General features: G+C 44.9%; 1 protein-coding gene across 1 annotated transcript in view; it reads left to right on the top strand.

Moving 5' to 3' along the window:
• Window positions 1-23,306, top strand: part of TMEM211 (transmembrane protein 211) — a 101,077-nt gene extending 77,771 nt beyond the window's left edge. The window contains exon 3 of the mRNA XM_038759305.1: window positions 20,690-23,306. Coding sequence (XP_038615233.1) covers window positions 20,690-20,916 — 227 coding nt within the window. The 3' untranslated portion in view covers window positions 20,917-23,306. The remainder of the gene's footprint in view (window positions 1-20,689) is intronic.
• The last annotated feature ends 69 nt before the right edge of the window (window positions 23,307-23,375 follow it).

Below are 23,375 nucleotides of genomic sequence, written 5' to 3'. Positions count from 1 at the left end.
ATTGAAATGGAAAGCAAAGCAAGTGACTTTCCTAATGGCCAGGGCTGGGAAGAATCAGAAAGCGAGGGCAGTTTCAGAGAGAAAGGTCCCTCAGTGGGAACAGCTCTGTGGCCTCTTTCAAAGATAGTGGAGAGATGGAAGAGAGTCATTGGAAAGGCAGAAATTGGGTTCTTGGGCTGAAACTGCTCAGGGCTCTCAGTCAAGGGGCAGGGGTGTAAGAGCATTCTTTGGATGGGTAGAAGGAGCCTGGGATTGGCAGTCAGAGGTCATGGGTTCTAATCCCAGGTCTATCAATTGTCTGCCGGGTGACTTTGCCGGGTCACTGAACTTCTCTGTGCCTCAGTTACCTCATTTGTAAAAGAAGGATTCAATAGCTCTTATCTCTCTCCGTTAGACTCTGAGCCCCTCGAAAGACAGAGACTATGTCCAAGCTTATTATTTTGTGTCTGCCTTGGTGCTTAGTACAGAGCTCTGCACGCAGTTATCAGTCGATTGATTGAATGATTGAAACCTTTCCTGCCTCTAAGAGAGATGAAAGGATCCCTGTGCCTTCAGCCATCAGGAGAGCATGGGTGGGTCTTTGGGGATGCAACAGGGGCCCAGAAATTCCCAAGGGAAAGAGAGATTTTTCCCATCACAGCACTTGTGAAAGGGCCTGTTTCTCCACCTAAACATGTCTGCCAAGGAGGTGGCTGGGAGCAGCCCCCGGCTGAGAGAAAGCTGTGCGGAAACCCCATCCCCTGGGGTTCTCCAATGCCTTTGTCAGAGGGAAAGGGACCTTTTCTAATCAAAAGCTTGGCCCCGGCTCCTGGCCCCACCCCCTCTGGGAACCTCATCAGAGAGGTGGGACAGGACGTGGGGGAGGCAAATAACAGCAGGAGCTGGAACAGCCCTCCAGCTGGAAACAGTGTTTGTTTCCTCAGAGGGATGGGTGTCAAGATGATCAGGGACATTAGGTAGCCTGGGTCTGCAAGATGCCTTCTGTACTGCACTGTGCTGGGGAACTATTGCAGTGGCAGGGGTCCCAGAGCCCTGGATGAAGTCATCTAGAGGGTGGAAACGCCTGCTGAGATGTCAGGTCTGATCCCGCAAGGTCTCCTGAGGCCTATGAAAGCCCAGCCCCATCTGCCCAGTGACAACCTCCCGAGAAGCAGGGAGAGATTTCCGGAATGCCTAGGCCTTTAGCCAGCTCTGATGGTGCCTCACTTTCAGACCCCAGTTGTTCAGAAGATTTGAGAGAGCAAAACACCTAAGTCTTTTCTGTCACAATTCAGTGAAGTAGGACTCAAAAGCTTTGGGTGGAGCTGGTGCCAGCAGGTATTTGGTTGTGACGTGATGTCCTCCTGAGGGCCTCCTGATTGACCTATGAGCCCACATGATTGGCAGTTGCTGCCTGGGGGTACCACCTGCCCCTCATTGCCCTCTTAATCCAGCTAGTGGCCTGGCTGGGCTCAGGGATGGCAATTGGATGGTGAGGAGCGAGCCAGGTGCGGGGAACAAACAGAGCTCATTCTAAAGATTCCTCTTCTCCTCCACCCAAAGGGACGGTCTTTGTCTCCCTGCTAGTGTCCATCTGCCGCCTGTCCGTCCCGAGCCTAGTTATGTACAACTCTCTGTCTGGGCATCATCGGTATCCTCCAGGCCCTCAGGCCAAACCAGGCCTTTCCCTTCCCCCTCGTCTGTTCTTTTCATTGTCTTCTAAAGGACCCAAGCGATGTGTTGGGAGGCAGCATGGCTAGAGGAAGGAGCATGGGTCCAGAAGTTCGGGAAGCCCAGGACCCAGTCCCTGGAATGCCTCTGGCTCCAGCCCTCCTTTTTACCAAATATCATTCCTTCTAATTCTCCCAGAGTATAGGCCGGGCTTCCTGAAAACTGAACCAGAGCTCTAAATCTGACCTGTCACAATGAGGAGATGTGGGGCCAGTGGCCTGACACTTGCCTAGCCTTTTCTTCCGGCCATTAGGGAGACGGAAACCTCGGCCGGCTGGTCGGCAATCATAATGGTGGGACTTTGGTGTGGGCCAGAACCAGCCAAGTCCAGGTTGGTCACTGGAGTAGGTCCTGGGTGATTCATCTCTGGAGAGAGGAGAGTTTGAAGATGAATGGGCCGGATCCAGAGCTCAGCTCTCCACTCATCTCTCCCCTCATTCACTCATCCGTCAATCAGGTTGAAGTCAGTTACACATTCTTGTTTTTACCCCAGGCTAATGGACCACCTAGGGCTTTTGTGTAAATTAGTTAATGTTTCCTCCTCTGAACTTGGCATTTTTCCTGCAGTGCGGTGGCAGGTGTAAGAGGCAGCTCTCCAGAAGCATATGGCAAATCAGCAATGTATGGCTCACATACATGGATTTCTGGAGAGGGGGCTTGGGAAGCAGGGTCCCCCCAGAACCATTCTCATGTGGGGGCAGAGGGATGTGCAAAGAGACCCCTGGGAAGAAAGCTGTTCAGGCGACGAGGGTGGTGCATTTGAGAAAACCCCCAAACAGCAGCATTTACTTCTGTTAAATAAACTGCTTTATAGAGGATTTATTTTGATTAATATTCATCCAGACCAAGTCTCTGAATATCAAAAAGGTCCACAGAGCGGAGAAAATGGTCAAATCTATCTCTGTCGGCATCATGGATCCTAAAAAGTTCCCAGCAGCTTTTGTGTAAGCTAATCGCATTTCAAGGCTCTGGAGAGCCGAGTGGTTCCCCGAAGATTGCTTGCTGGAGGGCTCTCAGGCTGCAGAGGGAATGGGAGCCGTTTCCTCAGTGCGCTGAGGGGTGCTGCTGGGTCAGTTGGGGTCATGTGGGCATGTTCATACCCCTGCTCTTTTCCTCCTCTTACTGATGTCATCCCCATTGCAATTCCTGGACAGGGGAATATGGCACCCTTTCTCACGGGCTTCATATTGCTGCCCCTGTGACAGGGAGGAGAGATGCCAGGACACTCAGTCCATTCCTCTGACTCTTGTCTCCCCAGCTCACAGGACTGCTTGAAGCATGGGGCAAACTGGCACCACCCTCTTCCTCATGCAGTGGCCTTTGGGGGACACGTCAGCCAGCCATCATGGCCTTTTTCCAGAGAGATGGCAGTGGCTGCCGGCTTGTGGGGTCTGCCAGTATCTGAAGCCCATGCTGCATTCCTCCTCTTGCTTGAGAGCAGAAGCCAAAGTGTCTCTGTGCCAACTTGTGGGGCAAGGGTCCTGTAGTTTCTGTCCTGATTCCAGACTGTGCAGCAGAACCCAGGGAGGGTGAAATCTTGTCTGTGAGGGCTTGACTTTTGCGGGTTTCCAAGGACTCCCCAAGCACATGGTCGCTTCAAAGCCTATAAGTGCATTTTTATTTCATGGCATTTAAGAGCTTCCTATGTGCCAGGCACTGTAGTAAGCACTGGGGTAGATACAAGCTAATCAGGTGGGACACAGTCCCTGTCCCACATAGTGTTCATAGTCTTGATCTCCATTTTACAGATGGGATAATTAAGGCACAGTGAAGTTAAGTGTCTTGGCCCAAGGTCACACAGCAGACAAGCGGTGGAGCTGGGAAGAGAACAAGTCTAGCAACTCTGTTTTGTTGTACTCTCCCAAGCAGTTAATAGAGTGCTCTACACACAGTAAATGCTCAATAAATACAACTGATAAATTGAATAGTATTACTGGTGCCACCTTCACAGGCTCTCCTTCAATTCTTAGGTCTGACCGGATTTAATCCCTGATTAATTGTTTCTTGGGACCCCTCAGGGGTAGGAAGCAGAAGCAATTGTGACTGTACTTTGGAATACCTCAGCTTGGGTGTGAAGGGCCTGCCTCTTCTTTAGCAAATTATTCCCAGGAGCTCTGGGATTCCGTCGGAACACTAGTGTGTAACCAAGTGGGCCTTTGGTCATCTAAGCCCTTTTGGTCATCTAGGCCCCTTCTCAATTCCAAAAGCCACCACGGCCCTCCCTTTGCAGCCATATTATTATAAGGGGAGGGAGGAGGCTGAGTGACCAATTTCTTGCCTCTCCTCCAAGGGCACTGGGGCAAACAGTTGAGTATTTCTCCTCCAACTCTAAACCAGCATCTCCGATCCTGTTTCCGCTCCCTCTCCCAGAACCAGAGAAAACTCCTGTACCCCTTTCAAGGAGAAAGCTGAGGGCTCGAATAGATTTTGGTGTCAGCCCCAGTCCCCGCATTAATAAAACAAATGGACTAATATGGATGTCCTTGAGAGCAGCCTCTTCTCCTGGAGATACAGTGGTGATTAATGGGAATTTGTTCTCGACAGAGGAGGCTCTTGAATGCAAGTAAATTTGTGGCCAGGCATCCCCCCAGGATCCCCAACCAGGAATAAACAGGGCTGATGCCACTCTGAGGATAGAAACCGGACAGTGGTGGCCGCTGGGGTCAAAAACGTAGCTGTCCATGCAGGCCCACGGTGAATGCTGTTGTTTGCTTGTGGGCTTGGGGAAAGCGATGTGGTGTGGCTGCCTGCTCCGTGGAGGTAGAAAAAACGTTTGTTGGGCAGAATGTAAGGCCGCTACACTACCCCCTGAGAAACAAAAATCTTTTCTTGTGATGGGGTTGGCAAACTCTACCACCCCAGTGAGGTGGAGGCCACTGGGGCCTGTTTGGGGCAGCTGGGTAATGTCTTGAGTTTGTCAAGCCCCTGAGATCTCCCAAGCCTGTCCCCTGCTGAGGTCCAATCAATCATTCATTCAATCAGTTGTATTTATTGAGCACTTACTGTGTGCAGAGCACTCTACTAAGCACTTGGGAGGGTACAAAATCACAAGTTGGTACACACATTCCCTGCCCACAACAAGCTTACAGTCTAGAGGGGGATACAGACATTAATCTAAATAAATAAATTATGGATATGGACACAAGTGCCTTGGGGCTGAGGGAGGGGTGAATAAGGGAAGCAAACTTGGGTGCCAAAGGGAGTGGGAAATGAGGGCTTAGTCAGGGAAGGCTTCTTGGAGGAGCTGTGCCTTCAGTAAGATCTAGTCCCTGCCTTCAGGCCAGGAGAGGCCAGGAGGTCCAGGAGGGGTGGTTGTCTATTTCCTTGTAAAAGAGCTTCGGGGGGGGGGGCTTCCCTAACCTCCCCAGGTGGCCAAGACTCCCTCAATCTAGTTGAAAAACCTAGGGGTGCAGGGTTGGAAAAGAGGGGTGGGGGCACAGTTATGCACTCTACTGGGGCACCCATCCTGAAAGCTTTTGGGGCAAAACTCCAATCCTTTTCAGTCAGGCCCCAAATGACCCAAGGCGGTGGTTTTCTGGCCTGCGAGGCTTGTTTTCCTCCACCCTCAACTGGCCGTTTCCCCCCTCCCCCTTTTCCTATCTGCTCAGGATGAAAAGAAAAATTGGAGGACTCAGTGCAATCCCTGCCCCCTCCCAGGAGTCCTCCCGGATTGATGCACACAAACATTTGGGAGCCTGCTCAAGCCTGGCTAAGGGGGCTTAAAGATAGGCTGGGGAGCGACAGGTAAGGAGCACCCTGATATTCCAGAACTTTGAGTTTCTTCCACCCCACTGGATCCTCGTTGGCTCCCAGTAGAAAGGGAGGTACCGTTTTTAAACATGCTTGAGGCTTTAATAACACCTGGGATCGCCTCCTCTCCCCGCCCCCAGCCATGGGGGGACCCCAAGAGTTCCCCAGAGCACCTGCAGCGGGGCTATCCAGGTGACCCCAACTATTCTGTCATTCCCCCTGATCGCTGTTCTTTCTGCCTCACCTATGCGCTTGGATCTTTAAGCATTTGATATTCAATTCAACCTCAGCTCTGCAGCACTTGTACTCGTATATGTAATTTATCTTGATAATAATAATAATAATGATGGCATTTATTAAGCGCTTACTATGTGCAAAGCACTGTTCTAAGCGCTGGGGAGGTTACAAGGTGATCAGGTTGTCCCATGGGGGGCTCACAGTCTTCATCCCCATTTTGCAGATGAGGGAACTGAGGCCCAGAGAAGTGAAGTGACTTGACCAAAGTCACACAGCTGACAACTGGCAGAGCCGAGATTTGAACCCATGACCTCTGACTCCAAAGCCCTGGCTCTTTCCACCGAGCCACGTTGATGTCTGTCTCCCCCTCTAGACTTGGTGAGCTCCTTGTGGTCAGGGACTGTGTCTACCAACTCTGTTGTATTGTACTCTCTTAAGTGCCTAGGACAGTGCTCTGCCTGCAGTAAATGCTCAATAAATGTAAATCAGTGGTATTTATTGAATGTTTACTATGTGCAGAGTACTGTATTAGGCGCTTGGGAGAGTACAGTGCAGCAGATTGGTAGACAGTAATAATAATAATTGTGGTATTTGTTAAACTCTTATTATGCTTATTATGTTCCAGGCACTGTACTAAGCACTGGGGTAGATCAATCAATCAATCTTATTGAGCGCTTACTGTGTGCAGAGCACTGTACTAAGCGCTTGGGAAGTACAAGTTGGCAACATATAGAGACAGTCCCTACCCAACAGTGGGCTCACAGTCTAAAAGGGGAAGACAGAGAACAAAACCAAACATACTAACAAAATAAAATAAATCAGGTTGAACACAGTCCCTGTCCCACATGGGGCTCACAGTCTTAATCCACATTTTACAGCTGAGGGACTGAGGCACAGAGAAGTGAAATGACTTGCCCAAAGTCATGCAGCAGACAAGTGGCAGAGCTGGAATTAGAACCCAGGTCCTTCTGGCTCCCAGGCCTGACACACTGCTTCCCATTGGTTGATGGAAACCACTGCTTGTACCATTGATAAATGGATAGGCCTTATAAGTGGGAGCACCTGCTGCTCCCCTCTGGGCAGCTTTGTCTCCCTGACACTCTGGGACCGAACACACAGGTTATTTGGGTGGCTTCAGTAACATCAGGAGTTAACTGGACAGCGTTGCCTGTGAGGGCCGACAGACTGGCCTGGCCGGACAGCTTCCTCATCCCCCCTTTGTCTCCTGACTCAATGGAGATGTGGGTGAAAACCCTGCACCCCCTTCCCCCCCACACCTAAAATAATTGCTGTAATCCCCAGGTCACTGGGCCCCTAGCCAAGACTGAAACAAATTCAGCAATTTGGGAACAATCGCTTGAAATTAAGCCAGCGAAGCGATCCCTGAAGAGTGAGAGGAAATAAACCCCATTGTTTCCCTGTGTGTTCGTGTGACTGGCATTATTTTCAGTCCCAGCTCCTCGTTTGGTTTTTTCAGGGAGAAAAACAACATTGGGCCAGGCCTGTCCCTGGTCCAGCCTTGCTACACTGGACCTGTGGGCAAGGGGCTGAGTGAGGATTTCAGAATGGTGGTCTCACCCCCATGTTCCCTGGGAGCCTCTTAGGTGGGCAGCATCCTGGTGAAAATGGTGCTGGGCTGGTAAACGTTGGCATTTGTTTGCAATGCTCAGTGTTCAGTTCTCCCCTTCATGCAAAATGCCCCCCTTCCCAGACCCAGAGGGAAAGGAACCCTGTCTTCATTCCCACCTTTGTTCCCCTTGGTTCTCTGGAGGGGCCAGTCAGCTTAGCATGGTTTAGTGGAAAGAGCATGGGCTTGGGCGTCAGAGGATGTGGGTTCTAATGCCAGTTCCACCACTTGTCTGCTGTGTGACCTTGGCTAGCTGCTTAACTTCTCTGTGCCTCAGTTACCTCATCTGTAAAATGGGAATTAAGACTATGAGCCCCACACGGGACAACCTGATTACCTGGTATCTTCCCCAGTGCTTGGCACATAGTAAGCACTTAACAAATACCCTATTTATTATTATTATTATCCCTGTGGTCTGGGCACAGCTTCCACCCCTCTTTGAGCTCAGAGAAGGGGCATGTTACTTCAGAGCTTCGGATCATTTCTGTCTGGATTCAGTTTAATGCTGCCTGGCACAAGACTGATCTCTCACCCTGTTGCCAGTTGGTTCACGTTTGATGTAAAAGCTCCTTCCACAGCACCGGCCCTCAGCTTCTCCTCTCCCAGGCCTGCCTCCTCTGTCTGATATTGCAAATCTCATCTGAGGGGGATCTTTTCTCTCATCCTCATATCCCAGGATTTCGATTTCACTATTCAGTCTGTGTGAAAGAGACTACTGTAAGAGAGTTATGTTCCACTGAGCGGAGAAGGGTTATTTCACGGGTCCCAAGATGTATTACAAGAAGTAATGGTCTGGAGGAGGACAGTTGAGATTGGATGGAGGGAAAGGTCTTGGATGATAAGAGCAATTAGATAAGGAAGGACCTGGAGGAGGGGTTCTGACAGTTAACATAGACTGTTCAGACAAGAGACATGATAAGGCTGGTCAGGGGAGAGGGTGAGTGACTTGCGGGGGAGGTTAAGTAGTCCAGATGCCTTGGGCCTCCTACTCTTGATCTTGGCCCCCAGGTGTAGTCCAAAAGAATTAACGGGAAAACGATTCTGTTTTATGATGGTGGTGGTGGTAGTGATGGTGACAATAATGATGAGGGAGTTTCCCTTCAAGAATGACAGATGAGCCTCAACTCTTGATCTTGGCCCCCAGGTGTAGTCCAAAAGAATTAACGGGAAAACGATTCTGTTTTATGATGGTGGTGGTGGTAGTGATGATGACAAAAATGATGAGGGAGTTTCCCTTCAAGAATGACAGATGAGCCTCATTTTATATACACAAAGCTTTGTCACTCTGCCATGTAAATTTGTGGCTTTTTCCCAGTTGGTGGCTGATTGAGTCCAATGGGACACTAGGCCTGTAGCAAAATTGAGGTGTCTTTATTGGCCTTCTTCCTCGGGCCTACTACTCTGCAACCGAAGATGGAGGAGATGGGTTCAGCAGGGTCTGTAATAATAATTAATAGTAATAATTATGGTATTTGTTAAGCACTTACTATGTGCCAACCACTGTTCTAAGCACTGGGTAGATAGAATGCAATCAGGTTAGACACAGTCCCTGTCCCACATGGGGCAGATAGTCTTAATCCCCATTTTGCAGATGAGGTAACTGAAGCACAGTTAAGTGACGTGCCCAGGGTCACACAGCAGATAAGTGGTGGAGCCGGGATTAGAATCCACATCCTCCAACTCCCAAGCCCTTGTTCTTGCCACTAGGCCGTGCTGCTTCTCATCCATACCTCCCAAAGCTGTGGTGATTAAGCTGTCTGTATCCCAGGACCCCCTCCCCATCCCCCATGCCAAGATACAGCAAATGCTGTCGGACCATTAGGCCAGTGGGTTCCCTAGTTTGGGCATCTGCCAGGCGTCTCTGCATCCGGAGCCCCTGGAGCCTGGCTCAGGATTCGGCTTCTTCCTCCTGGGGTATGTGGTTTGTCTGGCCTCATCCTCAAGGCTGGGTTTAATTCCGGGACTCCCTGAGGGGTTCAGCCCCCCAGACCAAGGCCAGTTCAGACACAGATTGCCCGTGTCCCAGTTGGATTCTGTTCAGCGTGCTCCCGAGTCACCCCTTCCCCTCCCTCCCTCTTCCACCCTTGTCCTGGGAAGAAAGCAGCAGCCCCTCAATTAATCTGGGCTGCAGAGAGGGGCTAGAGGCTGAGCCCAGCTGTTTTGGTGCTGGGTTATGGTGCATTGCGAGAGCTTGGTTATTTTCATTCCATCATTTCAGGGATCGTTTCTACCAAGTCTATTGCACTGTACTCTCCCAAGCACTCAGTAGATGTCTCTGTATATAGTAAGTGTTCAATAAATGCCCTTGACTGGTAGATTAGAGGGAGATTATGCAGGCTGTCTTGGTCCCCTGAGAGATGCTGCTGCTTCTTGTGGATTAGTACTAAATAACTTGACGACCTCCCACTTAAACCTTTTGAAAATCATTTTTTCAAATTCAAAATGGCTAAAATCAGTTTATCCCTCTTTTCTACATATAATAATGAAGTCAGTTGATTGATGAAGAAGAGTGACAAGAAGGCAGAAGAGAAACAGAGCCAGGCACTGGAAAAATTGACCAACAGTGCAATAAGGGTCAGGATCTTATGTTCTGAGTGGGAGAATTTTGTCCTGAAATTATTCAGCATGAAAATTTGACTCACTGACATCAGTCATCAACCCTTTGCCTCTGGATCCCTCATTTTGATTTAAGAATATAATTTTAATAGATGCCTTTTAAGGCTGGCCTCTTTTTGATTTAATAATAAAACCTTAGTTGATGCCTTTTAAGTCTGGGCTACCCCAAATTTCAAGAATTTGAGTGTTACAATATTCCCGAATATCTGCAATAAATAAAAAGACAAGCATCCCATTGAATTATTATTAACCTTTGAAATTCAACAGCCCAAATATATCCTAGGAAAGGGTGAGGAAGCCTTGACAGGGAATCACTTGACTTGGAAATGAGAAAGAAGCAAAAACCATCACAATAACACACTGGGGTTTGATTCAGCAGGATGACTGTTGTTTCTGTTATGACTATATGCATTTTTTTAATATTCTTGAATAAAGACCTGTGCAAATAATCGAAGCAGAAATGAAATATTCTACTTAAGGAAATGGCCCCCATTTTCATTGGCTAACTAATGCCACCATGTAGACTCTCCCCATTTTCCCCTCTCCTGAGACAAGCAGGTGTTCGGTTATTTTCTTTAACGGTCTTGAGAATGAAGAGGTCTTTTTCTTTTATAAAACGGTCTGCCCATAGAAGTGTAGAAACATGATTATGGGAGTTGGAAAAGAATTGTATTGCCCTCTGTGTGCTCCAGAAAGAACTGCAATTTGGAAACAGCACATTTTACTCGTAAGTTAACATTCCAGTATCAGTTGGGTCAGTACTTTCCTCCCCATTTCAGCAGGAGTATGGTATGTGATCCCAAGCCTTCCATTACAGTCAGCCTGTAAAATATCGACATCGCTTCCTGAATAAGAGACCGTTATCTTGGATGCATCTATGAGCGCTCAGTACAGTGCTCTGCACACAATAAGCGCTCAATAAATACGATTGAATGAATCTTAGTTGGCAGTTTACTGACTAAATCATCGTCCAACAGTGAATCCCAAAGGGTGCTCCTGTACAGTACTGCTGACGATGGCATTTGGGGCCGGAATGATCATTGCTTGCTCTCTTCCAAACTTTCAGTACCGGGGCAACTCGGGATGGCAGAGTGGAACAATCCTGGAGTTTGATCGTCAAACTTTTGGAGAGTTCAGCAACTGCAGAAATCAAGGAAAGCAAGGAAAAGTCCCATCTCTACCAGGAAACAGGTGCCTTGTTTATAGACATCTCCCAGAGACTGGTTTGGTGAGGATGACTCCTAGGTCAAAAAACTGCTTGCCCCAAAGTAATCAGTCCATCAATCAGTTGTGTTTATTGCGCATTAACTGTGGGGAGCACTGTTGGAAGCACTTGGGAGAGTACAATAGGTTTGGGCTCATCAAGACCATCAGCTCCTAATGACCCTGCTTGATTATCATGAATAGGTCTTGTCATCCTTGTTTGTCCACGTGGTTAAAATCTGCCTGCCCCTCTCCGCACCTTCAAACTCCTAGGAAAGGAGCATTGTATATTCTCAGGGCACAATATCAGGGAATGATAACTGCCAGATAACTGAAAAATATACACACAATGTAGACAGCTGTTACACCACTGTGACAGTCAAACATAGAAGGAAGTTCCGTCTCAGAGTGTCATAGTTGGAAGCTATTTGATTTTCCGTTGCAGTTGATCATAAAAACAATTAGGTTCTTCTGCCATGCATTCGGTTTAATTTTTAGAACAAGAAAACTGGTTTTCATTACTCCTATAATCCTATTAAGTTGGTTTGTTTGGGGGAAAGCTTAAATATTTATCTTCAAATACAATTCTGCTCAGTGGATATTTAAAAATAACTCTCTAAGCAAGGCTGAATAGATTATTCAGAGGAGGGAGACTGCTGAAAGAGGCTATTTGTTCTGGTTTAGAGCAGTGGAGGGAAATGACAGAAGAATGTGGTATTTTTCTAGCCCCTGACGGTATTCTTTAATAATTCACTTTGGCAAATCAAATGATACTTTACCAACACCTGGTGCCCTCTGGTTTGTCGTGGAACGAAAAAGGATATTAAAATCCTATTAACACTTTCAGGCGCTGAAAATCAGAAAAATAAAATGCTTTCCAGCCAAAGACTTTGTCAGCCTACTTATACTCCAGGGTCAATCTCTTTCGCTGCCATAAATCCTTTCCCAGGAGATCGTGGAGTCTGAAGAGAGGCCACAAGGCAAATGCAAAGAGGGAAACTATGTCTGGGAGATTAGAAAGGGAAAGTTACGTGACCTACTTCTATTCTATTTATTTTATTTTGTTAGTATGTTTGATTTTGTTCTCTGTCTCCCCCTTCTAGACTGTGAGCCCACTGTTGGGTAGGGACTGTCTCTATATGTTGCCGACTTGTACTTCCCAAGTGCTTAGTACAGTGCTCTGCACACAGTAAGCGCTCAATAAATACGAACGATTGATTGATTGATTGATTGAATGGTGTCTGTCTCCCCTGCTAGATTGCAAGGTCTTTGAGGGCAGGGATCTGCTAACTCTGTTGTTCTCTCCCAAGAGCCTCATATAATGCTCTGGTCAATGTAGGCACTGGATCATCATCATCATCATCAATCGTATTTATTGAGCGCTTACTATGTGCAGAGCACTGTACTAAGCGCTTGGGAAGTACAAATTGGCAACATATAGAGACAGTCCCTACCCAACAGTGGACTCACACTGGATAAATGCTATTGACTGATATCTCCCCTTCCCCCACACCGTTTTGTGTAATTGAGGCAGAGAGCAGTTCTATAGGGAGCCCTGGACTGGGGATGATACAGGTAGGTAGCATCACTCCGCTACCACTCCAGACACTGACACCTTTTCAGTCGCTGTGGATTGTTTCCAAATGTAGCAGTGGAGTGAGTGTTCCATGAAGCGGCTAACAGAAGTCCCACTGTTTCTTTGTGCACTTGCTCAGCTAACTGCACTGCTGACAGACAGGGCCATTAAGCAGCCATTACCCTCACGGCTGCAAACTTGGCTTTTTTCCTTACAGGCTATTCAGGATTTCTGGCTCTGAACAGTTTTAGGGAGCAGGGCCTCTCTCCAGCTGAGGCCGAATGGGGTCTGGCACCTGCCCAGAGGCAAAAGAGTTACCAGCCAGTCTTTATGGCTATTGTATTGTTTCCATTGATTGATTTATGGCTATCCATACGATTCCATTTTAGAGATGGGGCGTTTTTCTTGCCTTCCGTACCAAGGAGAAGTTGACTGGGTGCTCTGTATAATAATAATAATAACTATGGTATTTGTTAAGTGCTTACTATATGCCAGGCACTGTACTAAGCACTGGGGTGGATACAAGCAAATCAATTTGGACACAGTCCCTGTCCCACGTGAGACTCACAGTCTCGCTCCCCATTTTACAGATGAGGTAACTGAGGCACAGAGAATAATAATAATGATGATGGTATTTGTTAAGCGCTTAAGTATGTGCAAAGCAATCAATCAATCAATCATATTTATTGAGCGCTTACTGTGTGCAGAGCACTGTACTAAGCGCTTGGGAAGTACAAGCTGGCAACATATAGAGACAGTCCCTACCCAACGGTGGGCTCACAGTCTAGAGACTGTGACAGTCTAAAGCACTGTTCTAAGGGCTGGGAAGGTTACAAGGTGATCAGGTTGTCCCACGGGGGGCTCACAGTCCTCATCCCTGTTTGACAGATGAGGTCACGGAGGCACAGAGAAGTTAAGTGACATGCCCAGAGACACACAGCTGACGGTTGCTGGAGCCAGGATTTGAACCCATGACCTCTGACTCCAAAGCCCAGGCTCTTTCCACTGAGCCACGCTGCTTCTCAAGTGAAGTGATTTGCCCAAGATCATACATCAGACAAGTTGTGGAGCTGGAATTAAAACTCATGACCTTCTGACTCTCAGGCCTGTTCTCTATCCACTATGCCATGCTGCTTAGAGGTCACTTAAGTAAATTGTCGTTTAGGCCAGAAAGCCAGAAGTCCATCTGCTCGCCTGGGATTTGCTATTGCCTTTTCTGTTGGGCTCCAACAGTTCCATGGGCAGCCCCTGTCTTCTGCCCATGGGAGCCAGGGTGGACCCAGGGTCTTTCTCCAGCGAAGACCTGCCCAGGAAGGCCAAGACTGGCAGCTGGCCCCTCTGCCACCTCATTGTCTTTGTGCTTTCTCCCCTGCATTTGGCCTCGGGGTAGCAGTAATGAAATGGAATCAGGCCTCAAAAGCAAGAGGCCTAGTACCCCACCCTGCTCTGGCCGAGAGCTCCATGCTCAAGGTGGGTGCAGGAGTCCTCCATCCATGGCTGACTTGCTAAGATACCAATCAATCAATTGGATTTATTGAGCGCTTACTGTGTGCAGAGCACTGTACTAAGCACTTGGGAAGTACAAGTTGGCAACATATAGAGACGGTCCCTACCCAACAACTGGCTCACCTCCTCCAGGAGGCCTTCCCAGACTGAGCCCCCTCCTTCCTCTCCTCCGCCTCCCCCTCTCCATCCCCTCTGCCTTACCTCCTTCCCTTCCCCACAGCACCTGTATATACGCATATATGTTTGTACATATTTATTACACTATTTATTTTACTTGTACATAACTATTCTATTTATTTTATTTTGTTAGTATGTTTGGTTTTGTTCTCTGTCTCCCCCTTCTAGACTGTGAGCCCACTGTTGGGTAGGGACTGTCTCTATATGTTGCCAACTTGTACTTCCCAAGGGCTTAGTACAGTGCTCTGCACACAGTAAGCACTCAGTAATAATGATGGCATTTATTAAACACTTACTATGTGCAAAGCGCTGTTCTAAGCGCTGGGGGGATACAAGGTGATGAGGTTGTCCCACGTGGGGCTCACAGTCTTCATCCCCATTTTACAGATGAGGGAACTGAGGCCCAGAGAAGTTAAGTGACTTGCCCAACGTCACACAGCTGACAAGTGGTGGAGCTGGGATTTGAACCCATGACCTCTGACTCCAAAGCCCGGGCTCTTTCCCACTGAGCCACGCTGCTTCTCAATAAATACGATTGATTAATTGATTGACAGGCAAGAACAAGGCAGATTAGCAGCAGAGGAGAGGAGGGTGCAGGCTGGGCTGTAGAACAGACCTGAGCCTGATGTTAGTTGGGATTTGGAGGTTTATGAAACTTTCCGCTCCCTCACCCTCCCTGTTCCCTTCTCCACCCCTTCCAGAGAAGTGCACTTTATCCCATTTCTCTGATTCCTGCTCCCCCTCCAGCAAGCTCCATTTCACCCCAAATAAGCCACTTACTCTGCCCAGACTATTGAAATCCTCCTTAGCTCATTTCTGCAGGTAGCTATTCATTCAATTGTATTTACTGAGCTCTTAATGTGTGCAGAGCATTATAGGTGGGGCCCCCAGGCTGGGTAGAGGTAGCTGCATTATAATTTTGGGGGTTGGGGGGGAAAGTTTCTGGAGTGCCTCTGGGGCCTGAGCTTGGCTGGATTCATGGGAGGGACTGAGAACTGTGGTCTGAAGGAGACTACTGTCAGGGCACCCATGGGTCAGTTCAACCGTATAGTGCCAAACAGACTACTAAGCATGTGCTTTGGAGCCAGATTCTGATTCATTGAGAGATATTTTCCTATCATTTCTAGTAATTAGAAATTATGGTACTTGTTAAGCACTTACGTGCCAAGCATTGGGGTAGATTCAAAAGGTTGGACATAGTCCCTGTCCCACACGGTACTGACACTTTTTATCCCCATTTAACAGATGAGGTAACTGAGGCACAGAGGAAGTGCAGTAACTTGCCCAAGGTCACACAGCAGACATGTGGAGAAGCCAGGGTTAGAACCCAGATCCTTCTGATTCCCAGGCCTGAGCTGTAGCTTCTTTCTGTGTACAAAACAAGCCTAACAGCTGCTTCGAAAGGCAAACACTTGGCCTCTAACGGCACCACGGGTGCCTGGCACGTTAGCCAACTCAGAGGGGGTTGAGACCAGAGTTGTCCGATAAACTAAGACACCTAGGGGTGTCCAGACCGAGCCACAGACCCAGTCGTTCTGTGAACACACCGAGTCTGGCCTGGATGTTCATCTTCAATTTTGCCCCCTTGGCTCAGTCCTTTTGGAGTGCCTAGTCAAAAAGAGCCACTGCTTCTTCGATGGCAGTGTGCTTCTTTCTTTCTGTGGGGGTTGAGTTGCTGGTTTTCAGCTGAGATGCCGCATTGTCGAGACTAGTCCTTCTGGTCACAATTCAGCACTGAGGGGCCCTGGAAGTATTTGGTTGCAGTTGTGCCCCACAGACGGGTTTTTTCCCAGGTGTTCACACCCTTGCTCGGGTCTCTGAATTGGAGCTACCCTAGTAGCTGCTGTTCTGGATGCTTGCTCCTCTTTACAACCCTGTCGATATTCTGGGGCCACACTGGGAACTGGCCCTGGAAACCCCTGACTGCAGCCCTGCGGCAAGGCTGGCGTCTTCTGGGGTGGGCCCAGAGGCAAAGCCGGTAGAATAATGGTATTTGTTGAGTGCTTACTGTAGGCCAAGCACTGCAGTAAGCACTGGGGTAGATATATTTAAGATAATCAGATCGGACATAGTCCATGTCCCACACATGGGGCTCACAGCCTAAGGACTTGGCTGCTTAATGCTTTTGTCCGGCAGCTCTGCCTTGCCAGCGTTACCTTTCCTCGGCCGGGTTTGCGTGCATTTTCTATCCAAAATCCCACAGTTGGAGACGTTCCCCTCTCCATCCCCCCCATCTGACCTCCTTCCCTTCCTCACAGCACCTATGTATGTGTATATATGTTTGTACATATTTATTACTCTACTTATTCATCTATTTATTTTACTTGTACATATCTATTCTACTTATTTTATTTTGTTAGTATGTTTGGTTTTGTTCTCCGTCTCCCCCTTTTAGACTGTGAGCCCACTGTTGGGTAGGGACTGTCTCTATATGTTGCCAGCTTGTACTTCCCAAGCACTTAGTACAGTGCTGTGCACACAGTAAGCTCTCAATGAATACGATTGATTGATTCCAATGTCTTGGGCCATAAAAAGAAGATCTGAAGAGTTCAGGCCAGGACCCAGAAATTAAATGCTCGGTGATTGGAGAGGATTCTTCTTACACATTTCCAGCCTCGTGCCTTCATGGCGGTAGGACACTTACCTTCCTCAGAGTTGGAGTGGATACAGTCTAAGATCCATTTCAGTGTTTGTCAGGCAGTGATGTTAGTTAAAGCCAATTATTGTGATCTTTTGAGGACAAGATTTCTGTGGAATGCATAGTGCTGATTTTCTCTGAACCAAATTAGTTCCACTTTTGTGTGACTTTTGATCTTGATTTTCTCAAATTATCTTTCCTGACAACTGAGGATAGTTTCTTTTGACGTGGACTCAATTCACAAGTTTTAAAATAGAAGTCTGACTTGGGACATTTGTGTATGTATACTGGAAGAGGTTTTTAAGTTGTTTTTTGTCTTTATGAGTGATTGGCTCTCCAAATAAAACTCAGTGGCTTTGGTTCTTTGTTCACCAGTAAATACCCTGTTGGAATTCCTGTCTCTTCTTGCTGGGGAAAATAACCAGTTCATGTTCATTCTTTTACAGTCTTGTAAAACCACAACACAGTGAGAAAGCATATTTATAAGTTAAATGGGAACCTCATCAAAAAGGCCAGGTGTGATCAGCACCTTAGATCTCTTATGGGTTGTCAAGTTATGAAAGATAATAGAATACAGCTGGAACTGTCTTTATGAGGCCACCTGGCCCTGCCTTCTACCTCCAGGTGTGAATGACAAGTACAGCCAGGACAGGTGTATTGTTAGATTTTCGGCTATTTAAATTTAAAATATCTCCAGTCATGGTTCCACCCCACAGGATTGCAAGAATAATCCATGTAGTGGATGGTGAAGATGGGTTAATAAGAGCTAGAGTTGGAGGTGGAATTGTAGTTATTAATTACTTTTTATTGTTTTATATTGGGTTCAGTGACAGTGAGACTTTTATGGCTGAGAGACAGTACCAATTTGATTTTCTTACATTTATCCTAGCCCATACTAGTGTGCTTTGAACACAGTAATAAATGCAATAAAAATAATTATAAAAAGTTTTCCCACAGTACCTTGCTAATTTGAGGCCTCTAATTTTGAAAAAAAAAATTCTTGGGAAAAGTTGATGTTTTCAATCTGTCCTAATAGTGGACTATTTTTACTGTGCACAAAATCGCTACTACAGCAAATTTAAGAATCCCTGTTGTTGCTGGCCTACCTGGAAGGGATGGACGTTTTGAGGTTCCTTCTTAGATACTATTTCTTTGAACGTTTTATTTATATGTTTTTCACATATATGTGTGTATGAAGGTATTACTAATGATGAAATTCATTTATGGATGAGGCTTAAAAAGGCCAATGCAGTACATCCAGTCCTGACCACACTGTGCACACCCTAAGGTTGTCCTTTGTGATACTGTCATGTTTGATGTTGGCAACACCAGGCCCCATTTTTGCTTTTGCCTCCTAGCTTTGGCTCAGAAAGAGCTGCTCATTTCTTAAATGCAGTGTGCTTTCCTGGTTTAACTGGAAGTACATGGAGGGAGTGAATTTTTCACAGCATTTGAGTGTTCTGGAGGTTTATTGTGTTAATGACTTTTTTACCATATAGTCTTCTATTTCACCTCATACCTTTAGGCTCAAACAACTATCTATGGATAATTCAAATGGCCATTTTTAATATAGTGCTAACAGACTACTCTGAATTTGCATGTACTGAAATCTTTTTTAAAAAAGCTTAGTTTTTGACTTTTGGGAGCTAATAATAATAATTGTGGTGCTGAAGTGCAATGTGCCAAGCACTGGGTAGACCCAGTGCAGTTAGGTTGAACAGTGATTGTCCCACATGGGGCTCACAGCCTAACTGGGGGGATGAACAGGTATTTTATCTCCATTTTACAGAAGGGGTAACAGGCACAGAGAAGTGAAGTGTCTTGCCCATGATCAAATTTTCGGCAAATGGCAGATCTAGGATTAGAATCCAAGTCCCCTTATTCCCAGGATCATGGATTCATTGTGACAGATCTGTTTAACTGCTGTCTAACCCATTCCTGTGGATGTGTGCTATTTATTCTTACCTGGGACTGCATCTTCTAAACAGTGGGAATTATGAATTCAACCAATTACATTGTTATTAAAGAGAACAAAAGGAAATGTTAATGGTGAATAGACCTGCCCTTATTGTAGCTGGTATTACTGGGTGGGACTTCTATTGGAGTGGGGTAGCCATCCAAGTTTAGAAGGGGGAAAAGGCAGGTAAGGGAGACAGACAGATCTCCCACACACAGCCTTCGCTGCTTGAAAGCAGCAGTGGCAGAAGAATAGTAGTAATAGTATTAAGGGAGAGAGTATGGAGGTTGAAATTGGATATGGTCTTTCTGACAAGAAGTCTGGCTCTCTGTTCCATGTGTGAGGGGTTGCTGCTGCTGCTTTAATTGGGGTTTCCAGCATACAGCAGTGTGTGTGTGTGTGTGTGTGTGTGTTTGGGGGCCTGGAGAGTGACCCCAGAATCCTGGAATCTCTGGAGCAGCATCAGGGGACCCCCACGGCCATGATCTGGACTCTGGCAGTGTGGGAGCCTCAGCTCCATCATTCTCCTGCCTCGAGTGCTGTGTCTCGCTGTTTTAGAGCCTATACAAAACCTCGCTGCAGGGCTATGAGCTTGACATGCCTGATACATAAGATAGTCTAGAAAACAGTCTTGTGGTTAAAAAGGCAGCTTTAGTTCTTGGGCTGTTATTTTTTTTAATTTAGCATTTAAACATAGCAAGTCCATATACTCAACGAATTATTGAAGTATTTTGAAAGTTTTGCTTTTCACTTCATACAGTATGTGTAGAGTACTTTGTCGTAATATTTCAATCTAGGATTACAGGACTGAATTTTGCTTCTTGTTTTAGAAATCATGAATACCCATACTCTGTATGATCTTTCTTGAGGACCAACAAGCCTCACTGCTAAAACCTGCTTACTGTATAGTGTTTGTGCATTGCCATTCACACTCTCTTTTCTCCCAGTTGTGTTCATATTGGGCCCAGAATGCTATGAGCAGGACAGACATAGATGTGGTCCACTGCAAAGGGCCTGCAAGATCCATCTATGGCTGAAGGGAGTGTCCATAGCACCATGATCCAATAGGCGGTGGCCACTCTTCCTGTGGACTTAGCTGCCCACCCCCCAGAATATCTGGGGTGTAGTATATATGTTTGTACATATTTATTACTCTATTTATTTTACTCGTACATATCTATTCTATTTTGTTAGTATGTTTGGTTTTGTTCTCTGTCTCCCCCTTTTAGACTCTGAGCCCCCTGTTGGGTAGGGACTGTCTCTATATGTTGCCAACTTGTACTTCCCAAGCGCTTAGTACAGTGCTCCGCACACAGTAAGCACTCAATAAATACGATTGATGATGATGATAGACACCTTCATCACTGATGTCGAAGTTCTACTGATGCCTAGCCAGACTTACAATCCAGGTCTCCAAACCATTATTATACAGTGCTTAGAACAGTGCTTGGCACATAGTAAGCGCTTAACAAATACCATCATTATTATTATTAGAATAAATGCCTTCACACACTTTTATTCTTAAACACAAGCAGACTGGGCAACAGGATCGACAGGGGATGTGGACAAAATACACCTGCATTACTAAACCTCCACAATGATGTACTGTTAAAATCCTTATCCCTGAAGGTTGAAGAACAGAATTGTCAAAGGGTACAATGATTAATAATGAACTTTTCTTTTCTTTTCTAGTATTCATCATGGCTGCTGGGCTTTTGGTTTATCCTTTTGGTCTCAACTCTTCTACAGTGAAGAAGTACTGTGAGAATGCTAACATCTATTATGCTGGAGACTGTCAAATTGGCTGGGGTTACATGTTGGCCATCGTTGGAGTTATGTTGTCTGTATTTTTACCCTTCTTTGCAAAATATGCACCAAAAGAGCACATATCTCCAACACCGATACCTACTATTTTATAGTACTTTATTAGTATTTAATGAAAAAAATTCCTGCCTAAAAGCAACAGGCAGAAGGTATTGTAGCACTTCCTTTTAGTTGTATTGCTAAGTAAAACAAAAACGAATTGGTCAGACACTCAAAGACCAAAACTGCATTGGTAGTCTTCCATCAGCATGAGCAACTAAGCCTGGGATTGAAGATAAATTATAACAGCCTTTATACTGTTCTAATTATATATGATGGCTTAATGCCTCAGACAAGTATCTGTTTATCCTCAAACATCTGTCTACCTCCCAAACAGTTTCCTTTTTGTTTCAAACTTGGAAAACCTTTTAAAAATACTAGTCATTCTTATGTTACTAAGTACTGGACATTTTACAAACTCCGTTGTGATTAATCTAATGATCATATTTTGTTGTTTTTTAACATATAGGAGAATCCTACTAAAATTTTAGTGATTTCTTCCCTATTAGTGCTGACTCAACATCTCGGAATGATAGCCTCTATAACAATTGGTATTTATCTGAATTTTTTCTTTAAAATTATTTTGTAGTGGTCAAATTCCAAAGTCCAGCAGGAGACTAATCAAATTATATAATTTTAAGAAATGGCTTAAGTGAAAAAGTGAAGGATTTTTAAAAAATGTAATCTCCAGGATAAAGACCATTTGAAAATAGACAAAGCCCTAATATTTATGTTGATATCAGTCAATCCCAAGAAATCATGAAATTTCATGCAGATATCACTTATTTTTTGTATGGAGTCATTGATTTAGTATTGCTAAGAAGTCAATTGAAAACACCATTTGCCTTAACCAAAATGTGATTGGATTCTAAGCATCTTTACTCCATTGCCACTCCTCTCAGCTCTTAGTGCAGTGCTTTGCACATAGTAAGTGCTTAAGAGATACTATTAAATGAATGTGTTCCATAGCTAAACACATGCCAGTTTTAAAATTCATATTCTAATAGCATGATGTTTCAGAAACTATTTTAAAATTAAATGGGATGCTCACCAAATTAATCTTCCAGATTGGGCAGATCTCTTGTGACTTTAATCCTATCAACTCTGTTATCATTTTCAGTGATTTGTCTGATCCTTGTAAATGGATTTTTTTAAATGAGGAAAAACCTCCTTGAAGGGAAATGTTGGGGAAGTACAGGAATATTGGAACAGGAAGAACAATCATTTTGGAATAAAGTAATGGGTATTGAAGAATTTTACAATTATGTTAGTTTTCAGATGCCTTCTAACAACTGAGGAACAACTTATTTTTAAAATGGCGTTATGTATCATGAGTACACAGGAGCATTTTATTTGTTAAAACATTAATGAAGGTAAGTTTGATTAGAAAATGTTCTTAAGGAGAATATATTACCCACACTGTGTAAGATTGAAAATAATATAAATTAGAAATATACAAACAGGATATGTTCTACTCAATATAGTATACAAATGTTCTTTTTGAAGTTGCTGGGCTAGTTGGAAAGTTTCACATGTAATTAAGGCAGAAAAGAGTGAGAAAATAGGACACATAAAAGGAAAACTATGGACCAGATTCTTTTTTCTTTATACCTGCAGGGAAAAATTCAGAAATCTGAACGAAATATTTTGAGTTGAAAATGGAACTAACTAGTTTTTACATTTTCTCTCAAAGTAATTATCTTGCCTTTAAACAGTTTGAGAATATGGGCCCATATTATAACAGCAAAAAGGATGAGAGAGTTGCTAACTTTTCTTTCCTAACCAACCTGTGCCTTTTCAGTAGAAACAAACCACACAGGATCAGTATTGAAAATACGCTCATCAACCACCGAAAATATTGTGCAAATTATGTAATGTGTACTGTGGATTGCCTCTGTCTTGTGTAATGTTTACAACTGTTCACTGGGTGTTTTGCTAGAAAAAGTGATTTGTTAGTGTAAATCAGAAAGCATACTTTACAAAAGATCTATCATACTAAAAATGAGAAACATCAGATGTTAAGACAAATTGAAATCCTTTGTAAACAGTTTTTGTAGTGTTCTTATATAATATTATTGAACAAGCTACTTAAGATAGTTTTATTTAAAATCCAGTCCATTTTTAGAGAACCCAGGACTCCTGGATAAAGCTAATGCTTCCAGTTTGTTCATCTTTTTTATAATTAAATATTTCAAAGCAAATGATCTGAATTTAAGTACTTTAAAATTTACTAACACTGATAAATCACTTTTAACAAAAAGTATTTGTAAGTTAATGTAAATTGTTTCTTGTTTAAGAAAACAAAACCTAATAGTTCAGGTTCAAAGTCAAGTTTTTTTCTAAATCTAATTTTTTTAAGTGTAACTAAAGGATGTATTTTCCATTAATGTGTTTCTGCATTAACTAGCCAGCCTCTTTTTAGGATATTAACTGTTTTCTGTACTTGTTGAATAAATATTTCAATTATTTTAAATGTGAAAATTTACAATTGCCAACACTGTATAATAAACTAACT

Source organism: Tachyglossus aculeatus, chromosome 17, assembly GCF_015852505.1.
Source record: "Tachyglossus aculeatus isolate mTacAcu1 chromosome 17, mTacAcu1.pri, whole genome shotgun sequence".
In the NCBI taxonomy this organism is placed as follows: domain Eukaryota; kingdom Metazoa; phylum Chordata; class Mammalia; order Monotremata; family Tachyglossidae; genus Tachyglossus; species Tachyglossus aculeatus.
This window is presented reverse-complemented; position numbering and strand designations above follow the sequence as displayed.